Source organism: Scylla paramamosain, chromosome 7 (genome assembly GCF_035594125.1).
Source record: "Scylla paramamosain isolate STU-SP2022 chromosome 7, ASM3559412v1, whole genome shotgun sequence".
NCBI lineage: Eukaryota > Metazoa > Arthropoda > Malacostraca > Decapoda > Portunidae > Scylla > Scylla paramamosain.
This window is the reverse complement of record NC_087157.1, coordinates 18,733,233-18,751,449: the sequence shown is the minus strand read 5'-3', so window position 1 is coordinate 18,751,449 and position 18,217 is coordinate 18,733,233. Positions and strand designations below refer to the sequence as shown.

At 41.2% G+C, this 18,217-nt stretch overlaps 2 protein-coding genes across 6 annotated transcripts; one reads left to right on the top strand and one right to left on the bottom strand.

Moving 5' to 3' along the window:
• Positions 1-339: 339 nt before the first annotated feature.
• On the bottom strand, positions 340-12,190 carry LOC135102172 (uncharacterized). Of its 5 annotated transcripts, XR_010269570.1 has the most exons (10): positions 11,798-12,190; positions 11,389-11,577; positions 6,899-6,965; positions 6,689-6,779; positions 6,347-6,468; positions 5,922-6,057; positions 5,309-5,418; positions 4,780-4,917; positions 4,529-4,599; positions 3,860-4,426 (listed from the first exon to the last, which is right to left on the bottom strand). XR_010269570.1 is itself a non-coding variant. In XM_064006969.1 (4 exons), exons 2-4 carry the CDS (start codon positions 11,489-11,491, stop codon positions 6,690-6,692), a joined length of 264 nt encoding a protein of 87 aa, XP_063863039.1. In that variant the 5' UTR covers positions 11,492-11,577; positions 11,798-12,190; the 3' UTR covers positions 6,475-6,689. The 5 variants fall into 5 exon arrangements, 3 of the variants coding, with proteins under 3 accessions (XP_063863039.1, XP_063863037.1, XP_063863038.1); XR_010269568.1 differs by adding an exon at positions 340-2,917 and having other exon boundaries at positions 4,289-4,426; positions 6,689-11,577; XM_064006969.1 differs by lacking the exons at positions 3,860-4,426; positions 4,529-4,599; positions 4,780-4,917; ... (1 more) ...; positions 5,922-6,057; positions 6,347-6,468 and having other exon boundaries at positions 6,475-6,783.
• A 456-nt stretch (positions 12,191-12,646) lies between these two features.
• Positions 12,647-18,001, top strand: LOC135101774 (uncharacterized). The gene has a single exon (XM_064006066.1). The coding sequence runs from the start codon at positions 12,647-12,649 to the stop codon at positions 17,999-18,001; it is 5,355 nt and encodes a 1,784-aa protein (XP_063862136.1).
• The last annotated feature ends 216 nt before the right edge of the window (positions 18,002-18,217 follow it).

Genomic DNA, 18,217 nt, shown 5'->3' with positions numbered 1-18,217 from the left:
TATATATATCAGAGAGAGAGAGAGAGAGAGAGAGAGAGAGAGAACATTGGTAGTATGGATACATGGTATAAATAAACTCGGTCCACTGAGGTTATACCGTGAAAAAGACAATGTTCCTTGAAAACAGAGCGTCACGTTAGTTTCAAGAATTCTTAAATACACTAGGAATCCAAAGTAGGCAAGGAGTGAGTGAGGGGCAGCGGCCTCCACCAGGTACTGAGTGGCTGATGCCAAGGCAGGGGTGCCAGGGAGATGTGGACGAGAGCAGGACCTTTCTGTTACCCCTACATTTTCCAGGTAATTGCAAGAAGGAAATACCAGATCACCTTGAAAAGTAGACAAATTTCGTTACTTTTAATATTTCTTAAATCCACATTGAATAATACTCTCAAACTCTTTATATATGATGTATATGAAACCAAAGTTTGTCATCTTGTAAATAAACGTGCATACATTTACTATTCGACTCAGTCACTTAGGCAAACAACTGCTGCAGACTATAACCCCGGCCACCGGGATAAATGAACCAGCGAATGACTGTCTTGATTGCACCACACAGAGAGAGACGAGATAGCTCTCATGGCGTCTCATGTTGCAATGATTCGGATTTAGCATTTGACAAGGGAACTGTTAATTTGCTGAATGGCGAAATGACCTTCAAGCACTTATTCCTTAACAACGGGGTGTAGAACCACGAGGGGCAATGGGTGCGGAAGATGTAGGGAAGGTTTGGTTTATGAAGCATCAAGATAACTTTTCTAACAAAGTGAACTACGCGACCGAGTTCCTCACGCTGAAGTTAGACCGGTTTAAGGCACACACGGATCACTAGGTTGAGCTACTCTGATGGACTGGGGCGCGGTGGAGCCTCACTGGACGCTGAAGGCAGGAGAGGCTTGCTGGTGGGTCTTGTCAAGATACATGACACACCTGGAGGGAAAAATGAGGGGAGATCACAGCAGGTGAGGTCTAGTGCCTTCCCACGGTGAGGTAGGTACCATATGACCAATACCTGGCCATTCTGTAGGAGGGAGGGTAGCACTAGCTGGAGCTTCATCGCGGATCTCGCCACACGACACTGCTTAACGTCTTACGTACGAGTGCAGGCTGAAGAGTTCACAGTGTTCCTCGGCCATGCCCTACTCCCTCACACTACCGGTCTGACCACTTCTGCCTTGACATAGACCTTTTTTTAATATACCGAAGGAAAGAAATTGCTTACAACATTAAGAAACACGTAAAACACTGGCGGCTCTAACGAAAAGCCATAGTAGTAACACATTTTTCACTCGGCTCGCTCACTCTCGAGCCAACCTGCTCATGTAATTCCAAGCAGGGGGAAATACAGTTCATCCCTATCATTACACAGTAACTGACGGCAGCACTTTACACTGAAGGATTCAGAATACATTCTCCTGCAAATTATGATTGGCAGCTTTTCAAATATAGAACTGCATGACATGATTAACAGCTTCTCAAATATACAAGTACATGACCTTTTTTTTCTCATCATCTACATTACAAAGGCGAAATAATCACAGTTTTAACCTTAGCTGAGTTCTCACACTCTTCATCCCATTCAGCTGTGTTCCCTCCCACTCATTCATGGGACGCACAGTTTTACACACTTATACTACAGAAGCAATTCATTCAGTTAATTCAGTTTCACAGGAAGTGTGATCCGAGTTTACCGAATTTCATTTTCATACATGCTTTATTCTGAACCCTATACGAGATAATGTAATACACTTTAGACACAAGTTTCATTCCTCTCCACTAGACCATATATTATACACAGCTATATTGGGAAAAGAAAAATGGAGTACATGCTTGAAGGAAAATGTAGTCATTCTGAAATCTAAGTAATGAAGAAAAATCTCAAGTATTTAATGGTACACAAGAGCCATACATCAGGATGGAACTATCAAATGTCATTATAAAGTGGTTATAAAGTGGTATGAACTTGTACATGACAAGAGGCATAAATATGTTGAGCCTGTATTTTAAAAATGGCATTATTTGAACTTGCTGTGTATGGTGGTCACTCTTTTTTTTTGCGGGGGGGAGGGAACTGTCATTTATTAGTTGAACATGGATACCCTCCAGTGGTGGTTGGTTTGCCGCCACACGGGAACCAGTTCTCGCATAAGATAATATTATATGTACTACAGCCACCTGGGTCATCCTCGACTCCTGGGAAGACGTCCCTACACGAGGAGCAGAGAACCCTCAGAATGTGAAGTCAGATGTTCAGTTAGGAAAGTCTTCAAAGTGTGGATACAGCGGGAAATGTTCAGCAACAAGGTGGACATTTTCTTCTTGGATACAGGAAAAGAAATGCAATTTATTGGTTTAGGAATGGTTGTAAGAGAATGGTGCTTGGCAGTAACTTGTGAGAGGCTGCGCTGGTCGAATGTCCGTCGTTTTAAGATGCATCATTTTCTTTGATTTAATAGTAACAAGTATTTTTCCAGCATATATAACGAAATACAGGTGAACAAGTCATCCCTTACGCCAGGTAATTATCCTTCTTAACCTGGCTTTCCTGAGACATTTTATATATTTATACTATGAGGCTACATGTCAATAAATTCTAACTACGGTATGAGGCATTTCTGTGAGATTTGAAACATGGAACATCTTTAAGTCACCCTGAAAACATCCTTGAATTCGTCCAGGTCAGAACTCTTGCCTCCCACCAAGTGTTGGGACCTCACCACCACAAGACCATGGCTCGTCGTGGACGCTGCTCAGAGACGCCAAACTCAGCACAACTACTCGTATGTGGAAAAAGTTACGAATTTGACCTATGATGAATAAGTGAAACTGAACTTAAGCCTAGAAAGAAGTACTGTACGGTATGAAAACACTATGTTACAAGACGGTGTGCCTCTGGGTCAGACTGGCGCGGGGACATCTGTAATGGAGATACAAGGAAATGATAGTTTAGGTTTTGCAGGAAATATTTTTTTTTCTCCCTTCCCATAATGTATAAAAAATATTCTATGGAAAACAAAATAAATTCCATAAGGATGCAAAGGAAGAGAAACTATCACGTCCTACACCCACGCACCTACTACTCACTTTACATAGCCAAGGATAATTTTTTGGGAAACTATTCATAGTTGGACGAACACACTGCTCTCGGGGAAACAATCCATGCCCATCGCCAACCCATTGGCTGTCAAACTTCGGTACATCTATAAATCAATGCTATAAATCAGCTTATCTACATAAGGTGATGAAGCCTTCTAAATGTAACCCAAAACGTGGTGCTGAAAAATAAGTCCCCATTCTCTTTAATAAGGGAGTCGAGGAAATAATGGTATCAAGGGAGCTCAGACTAGTCCGTGTTACAGTATAACCAATAACTAATATATTTTCTTATGCTATTCTACGTATTTGGGTCATCCTGTACAAGTCTCCAGTTTCGACCTGTGGAGAACGTGTGTATTGAAAAGTAGCAGAGGCGACTCTGGACTTGCTTTCTGTAGGTGATATAAAACTATCACTGATGTATGTATGCTTGGAATAAGAGTTTTTGGCTCTGCTTGCAGCGTAACGCCTGGCAGGAGCTGTTAGCCCTTCAGGAAGTGTTCTAAACCAAGATAGTGGCCATACCTGGCGTGATAACTGGCTTACTGGTTTGAAAAGTCGTCTATTTCACCTATAAGGCTTGTTGAGACTGGCTTTGGATCGGTGCATAGCATGATGGAGAGCAACTGCTTGTGTGATACAAGTGTAACCCATGTGTCTGTGTGTGTCTATATATATATATATATATATATATATATATATATATATATATATATATATATATATATATATATATATATATATATATATATATATATATATATATATATATATATATAATTCAGTCCCATTTCATTTTGTCAGTTGATAAAATTCATTTCAGTGGATTACTTTCATCACACGAAGTGCGGACACATGATGGTGGGCAATACTTGGTGTGGCATAGGGATGGCCAGGTCCAGAACCTGTCTCGTATTAGTATCAACAAGTAAATTCTGACAAAAGTTAAGTATTAATCTTAATCTCATGCCACAAGTTAAACTCCCTCCCAATATACATTTATTTCTTACTTGGATGGGGTTCCTCAAACCCCCAACTCGTACTCTCTAAACCCGTGCCTTCACCCGTGAATGCAATTCTAGGAGGAAACTGCTGGGGCCACCCCAGCGCCATCAGGTGAGGAGTGGTGGTCAACCTGAGAGGAGTTATACATAGACCTTAGGTTGAATTCTTTCATATTCTTGAAAAATACCGCTTGTGTTGTGGAAACGGTCTGCAGCAACCTCTTGGAGCCGTCATCAACATCGTCAATGTCGTCCAAGATGTCCAGCATCCTGTGGTGGTTGAGACCGTCCCGCAAAGGACCCATGCCCTCGCTTGTCCCGTCATCCTGGAGGTGTGAAGGGAAAGTTAAGGGTGGCATCAAGCACCACTCACACCCCTAGTCGAGTGACTCGTATGGAACAGCAGAAGAGTGAGAGCTAAACGCTACCTGGTTCATTTTGCACTGGGGTCGAATAAGCTGTCAGCCACAATGCCATCGTCATGCGAACCAGGACCTCCCTGTAGAACATTAACACTTGTCATTAATTCTTTAGGGGTGATGAATATCTTGGGTTTCTAATTAACATCTATCAGGTGTTTACACTGTACGAAAAAAGTTTCAAGAAGAGGGACAAAACATCATTAAGGATTCATGCGCTCTCATTCGGCTTACTTTTGGCAGGGTTAAAGCTTCCTTACCTTCGTATCTCAGTGTTGGTTCTGTGTGGCGGGAGGTAGAGTGGCTAGCATGGGCTTGTAATCATCAGGTTCTGTTCCATGATCCCTGCCTGAGGACTTTACCCCATTGACGTACACCATGCGGCATGTCCCATTACCCTGAAAGTTACTACTTCATCACCACCACACACCATTCACATGTTTATGGTCATCCGGTTCATCCTCAACAAGCAGATTAAGGCAGCAAGGGAATCAACAGCTGTAGTGAACTCTGTAGTGTTTATTTTGGAATCTGCCTCCACTCAAAAGCTAATTATTAATAGACGAAAATGTGCCTGAGTTCAGTATTCATTTAAATCATGCTTGCTTAGGGGAGGCATCACTCATGGGTAGTTTTTTGGTATTGTAGCAAATTCACATCTCATTCATAGGCAACAAACCAAAAATACAGCACGTTCATTATGATTAATCTCCTCCTCATCGTCAGCATCATGACCATCAGCAGTAGTAGCAGCAGCGCAAATGGTACTGAGCTGGACAAGACACTCACCTGAAACACTGACGGAGAGTTGTTTCTGAGGCGCAGGATCCTGAGGCAGAGCAAGACTGCTACAACACAAGTTACTATCACCAGGAAGGACACCACGCTGATCACTGCCACTGCTGCCACACACACACACACACACACGCGCGCGCGCGCGCACACACACGAAAGGGAAAGCAGTTAGTACATGGCACACAGCCTCGGAAGCGACTTAACACATAAGTTACACAGGCATATCTACATATGCTATTTAATTAAGGGAAACAGTGATAAAATAATGAACAATCAGAATTTCCATGTAAGATTATGAACATGAAGAATAAATTGACAATGTAAATAGTGTGCTATGTTGGCACCCTTACCAACACACACACACCCACACACATACATACGGATAAAGACATAGATAGATAGCTAGATAGATATATAGGTAGGTAGACAGCTAGATACAAAGATAGAGACAGATAAAACGAGATAGATAAACAGAGAGAGAGAGAGAGAGAGAGAGAGAGAGAGAGAGAGAGAGAGAGAGAGAGAGAGAGAGAGAGAGAGAGAGAGAGAGAGAGAGTTTAGGGGGAATATGAGTGTAAGCACAAAGTTGAGCGCTCAGCAGACTTACACTCAGTATTTCTGTGCAGTTCGGGTTCCAGGGTTGCCCGGATGTAGATGTAGACAGTGGTTGAGGCGCCCACGCCCTTCCCTGTCCTCCCAGCAATGAGCACCGTGTAATTGGTATTGGAGACCAAGTCCTGGATCTGAGAGTAGCCGTGAAGTAGGCGGTCAGTTGCCACTACTTAATGGTCATTGTTGATATATAACTTCTTTCCTGCCTCTGTTTTCCTTTCACCCCTTCTCCTCGTCCTACTCCTTTTAATTATTTTTCTTCTTCCTTTTATGTTCAATCAGTTCTCAATTCATTCATTTATTTATTTAATATTTTCTGTGACTCTCATGTAAGGAAAATGAAATGGACGGAAGGTAATGGAGGATAGAGAGGTGGCCTGGAGGAGTGAGTGGGCGTCGGTGGAGAGCTGCGGGACTAACCTGAGAGGTGGTGGAGTCAGGAGGGACGGTCTGGTTGCGCCACTCTTGCTGATTGTTGGGGATTCCAAATGTGTAATAAACCACAAATCGTAACAGGTGTTTATTGCTTGAAGTGTTTCGACCTGCAAACATGGGCAAATCAATACACATCCACATATCATAGTACACCCAGTTCAATCCCTCACAATGGTACCAAGAAAATAACACTTCATGTAGAGATTCTGACATCCGTTACAATCATATCCCAAATATAAAAATTAAGCAACAATCAGTATACAAAATCCAACTAACTTCACTTGTATATCACTCATAATACACAATAAATTCCCATAATGTACTCACTTCAGTGGCCCACACTGACGCTCTTTGAATTCCCGTAGCACACCTGACATGTCACCCCAACTATCATCCAGTCCAGGGCGTCCTCACAACTCTGTCTGGCAACAATATATCCCTTGTACATTACCCTATCTTACTAATACATCCTCTATTTGTAACCTTCACCAAATTATACTAATCACAGCACATGGCAGGTAAATAAACACAACTAACCTGTAGCACGGAGGACCAACCAACACACCAACCGACACGAGGTCCAGGGCGTCCCTACATTCTCCGTCTGGCAAACAATAATATCACTTGTATTACCTTAGCTACTAAACACATCCTTTGCTTGTAATCTTCACCACAGTATACTAATTCACAGCACAAGGTATATAAATAAACACAACTAACCTGTAGCACAGATGACCACCCAACACAACAACCCACAGTACATTGGTGGGCCGGCTTAGACAACCCGCCAGGCCGACCATGTTCACAGGTAGTGGGTGAAACAAAACACCACAAAGAAGCGTACCAAACTTCTCCCATTCCAACAAAACACAACTTACATTTTCTTTAACACAGATAACAAAAATATATTGTATAAATAAATAATAGATGGTTAACATATCATTTTAATGATACACTCCACCCCGACCAAAGTGAACATACAATATACACAGGTAGTACATAGAATGCTTTGGTACACATAGATAAATCATATCTATAATGATCCTACATGCTCATCATCACTCTTGTTCTTCCTTAGGTAATAACACTATTAACCTATGCACTGACCTACTCATGACTTTGTCTGTCACCCCATCATATCCTTTACCTTCCTTGACTATCTTATACCTTAAGTCTACATCTCTTACAGCACCATCACGACCTGGATCTGCCTTTATTACTTGAGCTAATTTCCAGGTTCTTATAACTGCATTAGCATCTTGAACTAAAACCACATCACCCACTCTTACATTTCTCCTATTGGTGTGCCATTTTTGTCTTACTACCATCGTTGGAAAGAAATCTCTCTGCCATTTTCTCCAAAATGATTCAACAATTTTCTGAATAAACTCTAATCTTTTTTTATGGTCTCCATCTGATTCATATATTCCCTGTGGACATTTTACACTAGCTCGTCCAAGCAATAGATCATTAGGGCAGAGGTAATTACCAAGTTCTAAATTAAAGCAAGGTTTTACCCCTATGGGTCTTTCATTCATCATACTGGCTACATTAAATAAGGCTGTCTGAAGTTCACCAAAAGTTAATACTGAATCCCCAATTGCAATACAAAGATTTCTTTTCACTGATTTGATAAGGGATTCACTGGCACCATTGTACCACAGTGCATCACTAGGTCTATTATATTTCCAAGTAACTCCTTCATTTTTTCCAATTCTTTCAATATTCTTTCCAGCTGCTATCAGCTGGCTCCCTCTGTCAGAATACAGTATTCTGGGTGCACCCCTGACTGAGATGAATCTTTGATAAGTTGCCATGAAATCACTTGCACTGTATCCTTCTGCCAAATCTACATAAACTGCCCTAGTAACTAAGCAGTTGAATATTACCCCATATACCTTACCATGAGTTCTCCTTTTAACAGTGTCCTTAATCGAATGGTCCAAACAAATCGACAGCAGTATGATAGAATGGTGGAGTTGGCTTCATTCTTTCTTCTAACACCTGACCCATACACTGGTTCTCAGTTTGTTTTGAGAGTTTTCTACATGACACATTTATCTTTAATTGACTTTATTAATTTCCTGGCTCCCGGCACCCAAAACTTACTCTGTAACTTGGCCAAGGTGGTTTCAATACCTGCATGATCTCTACTATGTAAGCTGGACACATACAGTCTAGTAACTGGGTGGTTAGCTGGTATCAACATGAAGTGATCTTGATTCCAGTTTTCCTTTAACCATTTTGATATTCTTTGACCCACTAAAATTACTCCATTGTCAGATTCCATGATGTTGATACTATGATTCTCATGTTGCCCACTTACTATCCAATGCTTCACATGAAAGTTTCCAAGAGATATTACATGTTCTGCTCTTTGTATCAAATCAAAAGCCTTTTCTACCGTATCAATGGAATAGAGAATATCATCAACATATGTGTTGTTTACAATTATGTTATAAACTTCAGGATCTCCCTTACCAAATTTTTCACTAGTATGCCTTAATGCTAGCACAGCTATGGTCCCACTCGGCCTATCCCCGAAAGTCACTGAGGTCAGGGCATAGTGATCAGGTGGTTTGTTACTGTTTAAATCTCTCCAAAGAAATCGGTGTGTGTGTTGGTCCAGTGTGTTGATTTTCACAGAATGATACATTTTTGATATATCACCAGTTATGGCAACCCTTTCCTGTCTAAATCTTAGCAAGACTCCAATCATGTTGTTAAGAACAACTGGTCCTTTTGCCCAAAAATCATTAAGTTTTTTTCCCATGTATGATGAAGATGAGTTAAATACAATACGCAGAGGTGTTGAAGCAGAATCTGGTTTCAATACTTCATGATGGGAAATGTAGTGAATTGGGCCATTGTATGACTGCATTACCTCTTCACTTAATTGTCTCGCTACCCCCCTTTTCACCATGTCCTTGATTTCATTGTGATAACTCTGGGCATACTGGATATCCAATTTTTTCAGTCTATTTTCTGTAGTTTTTAATCTAGCCACAGCCACTTTTACATTGTTCTTAAGATGTCTCGGGTCCCTTATCCAAGGATAGCTTGCTGTCCAATACTTCCCTACTTCATGATATACTAATCCCTCCTCAATCAATTTCAGTTCTCTTTCTTCCTTAATATTGACACAGTCACTTACAGGGCAACCCTTACACAGGCATTTAAGGCATCTTGTGTCACACTGCACCCCACTCTCCTCTAAAGCAAAGAATTTATCTAATTGTGACTTAAGTTTATCTGTAGGTTCTACCTTGATCTCATTGAGGCTTATTGAGCTTGACACCTTGTGAGTTCTCACAATCACATGGTTCGTCGTGCTCCCTGAGGCTGTTGTTTTGCTGTGTCTGCCACGTATACTGAACCCAAATGGATTCTCTAACAATTGAAGACCTTCATTAGTCTGAACAACTTTAGGCAATAATTCACTGTAATTGGCCCCAATCAGCATGTCAATCTCACCACAAGGGCGATTAATATCATGGTTTGATACTCCTACAAATAACTCCTTAACTCCTGACACATCAAATTCATTGATTTTAGCAGATATTTCCTCTATACCAATGGCATTAATTTCCCATACATGCCCAGTCCTATCAATCAGTGGTATGCAATATTCTTTGGTAGAATGATGTTCAATTACATTGCCAACCTTGATCATGGATAAATTCACATCCTTGCCCTTCAAACTTAGTTTTTCTGCCATACTGTGTGTCACCAAGGTTATGTCAGAACCTGAATCCCACAGTACTGTTATAGGTTGAGTGTTACTGTACACAGTACTGATATTCAATAAGGTGTTCAGAGTGTTTGCAGATACTGTATTATAACTAGCACCTTCTTCCTGTTCAAAATGCACCAGTGGATGATGATGACGGTTACACACACCTTGACCCCTGATCCTGACATCACACAATTCCATGCCTGATGATATCCCTTTAAGCATTTAAAACATATTCCATTGCTTCTAGCTAACTCAAACCTCTCCTTGTTGCTGAGATTCTTAAATTTATAACAATCAAGAGTATCAAGGTTCCTGGAATTGTGAATCCAGCATCCTCCCTCATTATTTCCAGTCTTCAAGTGGGTACCTTTCACCATCTCCGTCAAATTTACAATACATGACTCTAACTCTTTATTCTTTAGTTGTTGCTCTTCCTTCATCTGTTTTATTAGTATTACCAGATCTGACTCCATGACCTTGTCAGCTGAATTATTTACATGATGTACTGAACTTCTATCACCGCCAGTAGATCTGACACTAGAATTCATATACTCCAATACCTTTCTCTCCCTTTGCAGAAATTTCAATAAAGTGGGAAAGAGATCACTAGTAGCAGATACTTCTTCTGCCTTTATTACCCACTCCCTCTTCTGAAGTGTGGGCAACACCTTCTCAATATGACTGACTACATTAGCAGTATTAAGTTCCTCATTCAAGTTTATATTTTTCAAATCTAGCCAACACTGTTCCACCTGATCCACCATCCTTATAAATCCTTTGGTATCACCTTCATTGATCCTTTTCAAAGCCCTAAGGTCACTTATTACCAAGTCCACCACCTTTCTTGCATTTCCAAACTTGTCATCTAACCTTTCAAACATTTCTTCATAATTACCTTCTGCACCTCTGACAGTCTAAAGGGCATCACCACTGAGACACATTTTCAATGCATACGCATCTTCACCATACACACTTTTGACTAGATTTTTAAAGTCCTCCTTAAAACGAGGGTACTCTCTTAAATTCCCATCAAATTTAGGAGGCTCAAATGCCTTTATCTTCACTTTAGGCTTGACACTGTTCTGTATGTTTTCAATGTTACTAATTTCTGTTAGTCTTTTCTTCATGATTCTTTCACAATCTAGCATGTATTCTTCAGCCTCCTTAACTAACTTGTCTTCTAATTTATTATCACACACATATTTTAATATCACATCATTACTGTCTTCTAGGTGTTGAAAGGCCTCAGAAATCTGTTCATAGTTATTCTTCAATACTGATACTGGCTCACCTTCCCGTACACCCTCATCCAGCAGGGTCACCTTTCTTGTGAATTTCCCCTTGGCAATGCCCCTCTTCCTCTTTAACAATTCCATCTCCTCTTGCCAGCCCATTGTGGTTGAAGTCGAAATGTTGGGGATTCCAAATGTGTAATAAACCACAAATCGTAACAGGTGTTTATTGCTTGAAGTGTTTCGACCTGCAAACATGGGCAAATCAATACACATCCACATATCATAGTACACCCAGTTCAATCCCTCACAATGGTACCAAGAAAATAACACTTCATGTAGAGATTCTGACATCCGTTACAATCATACCCCAAATATAAAAATAAAGCAACAATCAGTATACAAAATCCAACTAACTTCACTTGTATATCACTCATAATACACAATAAATTCCCATAATGTACTCACTTCAGTGGCCCACACTGACGCTCTTCGAATCCCCGTAGCACACCTGACATGTCACCCCAACTATCATCCAGTCCAGGGCGTCCTCACAACTCTGTCTGGCAACAATATATCCCTTGTACATTACCCTATCTTACTAATACATCCTCTATTTGTAACCTTCACCAAATTATACTAATCACAGCACATGGCAGGTAAATAAACACAACTAACCTGTAGCACGGAGGACCAACCAACACACCAACCGACACGAGGTCCAGGGCGTCCCTACATTCTCCGTCTGGCAAACAATAATATCACTTGTATTACCTTAGCTACTAAACACATCCTTTGCTTGTAATCTTCACCACAGTATACTAATTCACAGCACAAGGTATATAAATAAACACAACTAACCTGTAGTGTCGAATATTATATAGTCATTAGTATATTTGGCTTCCGTTTAGCTTAGTTAGGCCTATGATAGAATCAGCTGACGCCGTTTTCCTTTCAGGTTCCAACATTTCTTCAGCTTTGGTATTGACATTTATTGTACCATTTATAATGTCTTAAGTGAGTATTTCTAGGGGTAAAAGGACATTGTTATATTTATTTCTGTATTTTGGGTAAACACATGAAGCTGATGTGAACTGTAGCACAACATGATGTTGTGCGGGTTTTGTGAAGTGTTGAGAGAGACATTAGAAGCGCACTACACAGACGGGTTGTCTTTTTCTTGGCCTTCTCTTTTCAAGATTCCTAGCAAGGAAATGTCCCATTTCGACATTTTGGTGCCCAGACCCGGGATACACAGTGCCCAAGGACTGCTACATTAACAAGTTAAGTGTCTCCAGCCCTGCATTTTAGAAGAAGATGGAGAAGTTAGAGAAGGCCCGAGCAGCTTGTCAAGGATGGCTGTCAAGAGTGTGTGTCAAGATGGACGGACTCCTAGCCAAGAGCCCCCCAGCAACCTCCAGTGAGTTAGTAGAAGTTCTGGAAGAGTTTGATAAGAGGCTTAACAAGTTAGAAGAAGTGCAGTCAGAGATAGAATTGGAGATAAGTCCTGAGGCACTAGAGGAGTACTTGGACAAGGCAGATGCAGTCAGACAGCAAGCCAGGCAGAAGAGATTGTTGTGTGCTGACAAGCTTAAGAAACTGGCTGAGGGTGATAAGGACAAGTCGGATTCTTCAAGTACCACAGCCCCTCTCCATGCAAAACTTCCCAAGCTAGAACTACCTAGATTTGACGGTGACCTGAAGCAGTGGCAGAGTTTTTGGGAACAGTTCTCCTCACACATAGACGACACTGAGCTGCCCACCATTAGTAAGCTAACCTATCTACTGTCACTACTAGACGGCACTGCTAAGGACGTGGTGGAAGGAGTGCCGCACACCTGCGCCAGCTACAAGACCGTCGTCGACCTGCTGAAGCAACGGTTTGGCAAGTCGGAGTGCATCATCCACGCCCACGTCCAGGCTCTCCTTGATCTACAAGTTCCGGTCCACCAAGGCAAGACCTACATCCTACAGCTGTGGAGACTTCGGGACGAGGTGGTCAAGCACACGAGGAGTCTAGAAGCCCAAGGAGTTACAGGCAAGCAATGTGAAGTGCTACTAACCCCCATGATTGTTTCCAGACTGCCCACAGAGTTAAGGTTAAACTGGTCAAGGGATGGTAGTGGACATGAAAGTGATCTTGAGTGGCTTCTTAGTTGGCTTCAAAGGGAGATTGAAGTGATAGAAAGGAGTGAAATGTATAAGGGCAATGTTAAGAGTTTAGAAGGAAGGAAGGGTAGTAAGGATAGTAAAGAAGTACATAAGGGAAACAAGGAAAAATTGTTCACAGCCTCGGCTTTACATGTGACTTCCCCGCCTGAAAGATCAGATTGTGTGTTTTGTAGTAAGAGAAACCACAAGTCTGAGAAGTGCTACAAGTTTCTGGTGTTGGATGGGCAGCAGAGGTTTGACAAGATAAGGGAATTGGGTGTGTGTTTTAGATGTTTAAATAGTGGTCATAAGTCTAGAAGTTGTAAGGCCAAATGTTCCAAGTGTCGTGGTGACCACAATAGTACCATGTGTGGTGTTAAGTTGAGTGTGGTCCCTAAGGCCGAAGTAGAGGAGAGTAAACAGATGGGCACCCAAACCCTTGCGATGTTGTCAGGCCACTACAGGAACAAGACTGTGTTACAAACAGCTAAGGTAAAGGTAGTGAACCATAAGGGGGATATTGTTACTGCAAGGCTGATGTTTGACAATGGCTGTGATAGGTCATATGTTACCAATAAGTTTGTAGGAAGATGTAAACCTGAATGGGTCACCAATACAGAAGTCCCTTATAGTTCCTTTGGTGGCCATAGCTCAAGCAAGTGTGTACAAAGTAGTCTATACAAGTTGAAGCTTTTAGATGATAAGGGTGATTTGTTTTCCCTTGTGTTGGCAGGCATTCCCATTATATGTGAACCGCTAATTAGGCCAGTAGTACCAGAACACATTTTAAGTGCCTTTAATCATTTAAAGTTTGCAGATGACTTTGACCATAGTTCTCCTTTAGACTTAGATATCCTTATTGGTCTGGACTACTACTGGAGCCTAGTAACGCCTAGTGATGCAGTTCAAGTGGGGTTGACAGTTGCCCTGAAATCAGTGTTTGGCTGGACCTTGAGTGGAAACACTGGTAAATTATCTGACACTACAGGTGTGCCTTTACTGCCAACCTTTAAACCTTCGTCACCTCAACTCTTGTGCATCTCTAAAGTCACTGATGCTGATATGTCTAACTTTTGGGATTTGGAGACTATTGGCATAAGTAGTAGCAAGGAAAGTAAGGAAGACGTTAGAGATAAGATTGTTCAAGAATATAGTGATAAGATCAAGTTTGTAGATGGTAGATATGAAGTCCACTTGCCGTGGAAGGACAACCCTAAGAAGGATACTTTGATGAGTAATGAAGTTCAAGCTAAGAAGAGATTAAATAAGCTTTTGGTGAAGTTGGATAAGGACGAAGACTTAAAGGCTGAGTACATGAAGGTATTTGCCGAGTATGAGCATTTAGGAATCATTGAAGAGGTGCCGGTAGAGGAAATTGTACACCCTGGCCCTGTTTACTACATGCCTCACAGGCCAGTTGTCAGACTCAGCAGCAGCACCACAAAGGTACGACCAGTCTTTGATGCGTCTGCCAAGGGTCCTAACGGGATTTCTCTCAATGACTGTATGACAACGGGTCCGTCTCTCAACCCAGACCTAGTAGAGATATTAATTAGATACAGACGCTGGCCCTATGTAGTTACTGCTGATATTGTTAAAGCTTTTTTGCAAATAAGTGTACAGAGCCAAGATAGAAATGTTCATAGATTTTTTATGCCAGCCGAAGGTGGAGTTAGACACATGAGGTTTACTAGAGTTGTTTTTGGCAATACATCAAGTCCTTTCCTTCTTAATGCTACGATTAAGACACATTTGAGTAAGTACTCTGAGTGTGAAGTAATTCAGGATCTTCAGAGAGACATGTATGTAGACAACTGGTTCAGTGGGGCTGATAGTGAAGTAGAGGCAGTAAGGAAGTACACCACAGCCTACAACATTATGTCTGAAGCCAACATGTCTCTTGAGAAGCTTGTATCCAATAGTTTAGTAATTGCATCAAAATGTAATGACAAGGTTCACTGTGTACAGGACGATGAAGTTAACAGTGTACTAGGTTTGAAGTGGTCTGAGGACAGTGATGTTTTTTCTTATTGTGGTCTAGACCTGGATTTCCCTTTGGAATTAGCATGTACCAAGAGGACAGTATTAAGTTTAATAGCTAAGATTTTTGATCCATGTGGATTTATCAGCCCATTTACCATGTATGCTAAGATACTTTTCCAAGATATTTGGAAGTCAGGTGTGTCCTGGGATGACAAGTTGTCACAAGATTTAGAAGTAAGATTTGAAAAATGGGTAAGGAGTACCAGACATTTGAGTCCATTAGTTATAGGTAGACATTATTTTCCCCATGTACCTTGGAAAAGTATTGAGTTTATTGAGATTCATGGGTTTGGGGATGCCTCGGAAAAAGGTTATGGGGCGTGTGTATACCTAAGGCTATGTCTTGACAGTGCATGTAACACTTCATTGGTTGTATCCAAGAGTAGAGTGGCACCAATCAAGAAATTAACCCTGCCTAAGCTAGAACTGTTGGGAGCATTGCTTTGTGCCAGATTGGTGGTGTTTGTGAAGAAGGCTCTGTATCTTAAGATTAAAACCCAAGTGACGTGTTGGACTGATTCCACTATTGCATTGGGATGGATAAGGAATGATCCAAGTTTAAAGGATGTATATGTCAACAACAGAGTTAGAGAGATTCAGCACCTGACACCTCCAAGTAACTGGTATCATTGCAAGGGGACAGAAAATCCTGCCGACTTGATAACCCGAGGGTTACTAGCAGAGAGCCTTCTTGGAAATGATCTGTGGTTTAGCGGTCCTAAGTATTTGTCTGACCCCACATTTAGAGTCCAGGAAAGAGATGCTTTAACTGCCAGCATTAACACTGTGAATGTTGTACTTGAGAATAATTTAGCATGTTTAGCTGTTCAGACTAGGACACCCATTTTTGACCTTGAGAGATATAATGATCTTGCTAAGTCACTAAGAATTGTTGGGTATGTTTTGAGATTCATAAATAATTGTAAAAGTAAAAGGTTGGGATGTGAGTTGAAAACTTGTAGATTTACAACTGAAGAACTAGAGTTTGCCGAATTAAAATTAATCTATGTAGAGCAGAGACAAGCCTTCCCAGATGAAATCAAAGCCATATCCAGTGAGCGGTCTCTTCCTAAGCATTCCAAGCTAAGCAAATTAAACCCATTTCTTGATCAAGAGGGTATTCTAAGAATCAAGGGTAGATTACAATTTTCTAGTCTGGGTTATAACTCAAAACATCCCATCATTCTTCCTAAGGGTCACTTTTCTAAGTTGTTAGTACAATTTCAACATAAGTTCATGAAGCATGCAGGTGTAAACAGCATTGTGTCATCATTAAGAACTAGTTTTTGGGTGATTGGGTTAAGAAGAATGGCAAAGACGGTGGTTAGAGAGTGTTTGAGTTGTCGGAGGCACGACAGCCGTCCTTGCAGTCAACCTGTTGCCCCTTTACCTGACCTGCGAGTCAACCCTGCACCTCCGTTTGCAGTTACAGGTTTAGATTTCACTGGCCCTTTATTTAGTGCTGATCATCCAGGGAAAAAATTGTATGTGTTACTTTTTACCTGTGCTGTTATTAGAGCTGTACATCTAGAACTCACAGAGTCCATGTCATTGGTCGATTGTATGCGGGCCATAAGGAGATTTGTTGCTCGTAGAGGGATTCCTAATGTTTTCTATTCCGACAATGCAAAAACATTTGTTGCAGCCTCCACAGAAGTACAGAAGGTGTTTGGTCATCTAGCCCCAAGGTGGAAGTTTAATGTACCAAGGTCCCCATGGTGGGGCGGGTGGTTTGAGAGGCTCATTGGTTCAGTCAAGCTAGCTTTAAGGAAGTCTTTGGGAGTTAAGTATGTAAGCCAGTCTGAGTTAGAAACAATTCTTATAGAAATTGAGTCGTGCATTAACTCTCGACCATTGACCTTTGTGAGTGATGACCCAGATTTTGATCATTATCTAACTCCATCACACTTTATTCTTGGTAGGAACAGCACATGTACACCTTCTGATGTTGATGAATCCCCTATTATAAGCCCTGAAGACTTGTACATTAGAAAGAATATAAGAAATCAGAGGTTGGAACATTTTTGGAAGGTGTGGAGAGAAGATTATATAGCTAATTTGCCCCCTGTAGTAAAAGGTTTCAACCAGAAATGTAAAGTGGATGTTGGTAGTGTTGTACTCATTAGAGGAGACAATGTACCCAGACAACGGTGGCCCATGGGTGTGATTGTTAATGTGATTGTTAATGTGTATCCCGGTAGAGACGGTGTGATTCGCAGTGTTGATGTTAAGACAGGAAAAGGCATTTTCAACCGGACTATTCAAACCCTGCATGATTTAGAGATAAATCCTCATTTAGACACTGATGTGATAACTCCTCAACCAGTACTTCATGATCAGGCAGTACAAGATGATGTAACTTCAAGTGTAGCTAATGATGACTCTGTACAAGATTGTGATCCGGAGGAGGAGGAGGAGGTAGCTGTTTATACTTCAAGGGGTCGGCTCGTTAAAAGGCCTCACAGATTAGATTTATAAGTTGTACATTTATTATGTATGGTGGTAGGTCATGTGTTGTGTTTGTTTATGGGAACTATTGGGTTATGGTATGATATGGTATGATGTTAGATACTTATTGTACGAGGTATTTGTTTGGATAAGTTGCTTCGCCCCTTATGGTGGGGAGGATGTCGAATATTATATAGTCATTAGTATATTTGGCTTCCGTTTAGCTTAGTTAGGCCTTAGATAGAA

What these genes read in the sequence shown, in the direction of transcription:
- LOC135102172 (XM_064006967.1), bottom strand. Translation starts at nt 10,319, where the DNA reads ATGCTTAAAGGGATATCATCAGGCATGGAATTGTGTGATGTCAGGATC.
- LOC135101774 (XM_064006066.1), top strand. Translation starts at nt 12,647, where the DNA reads ATGGAGAAGTTAGAGAAGGCCCGAGCAGCTTGTCAAGGATGGCTGTCA.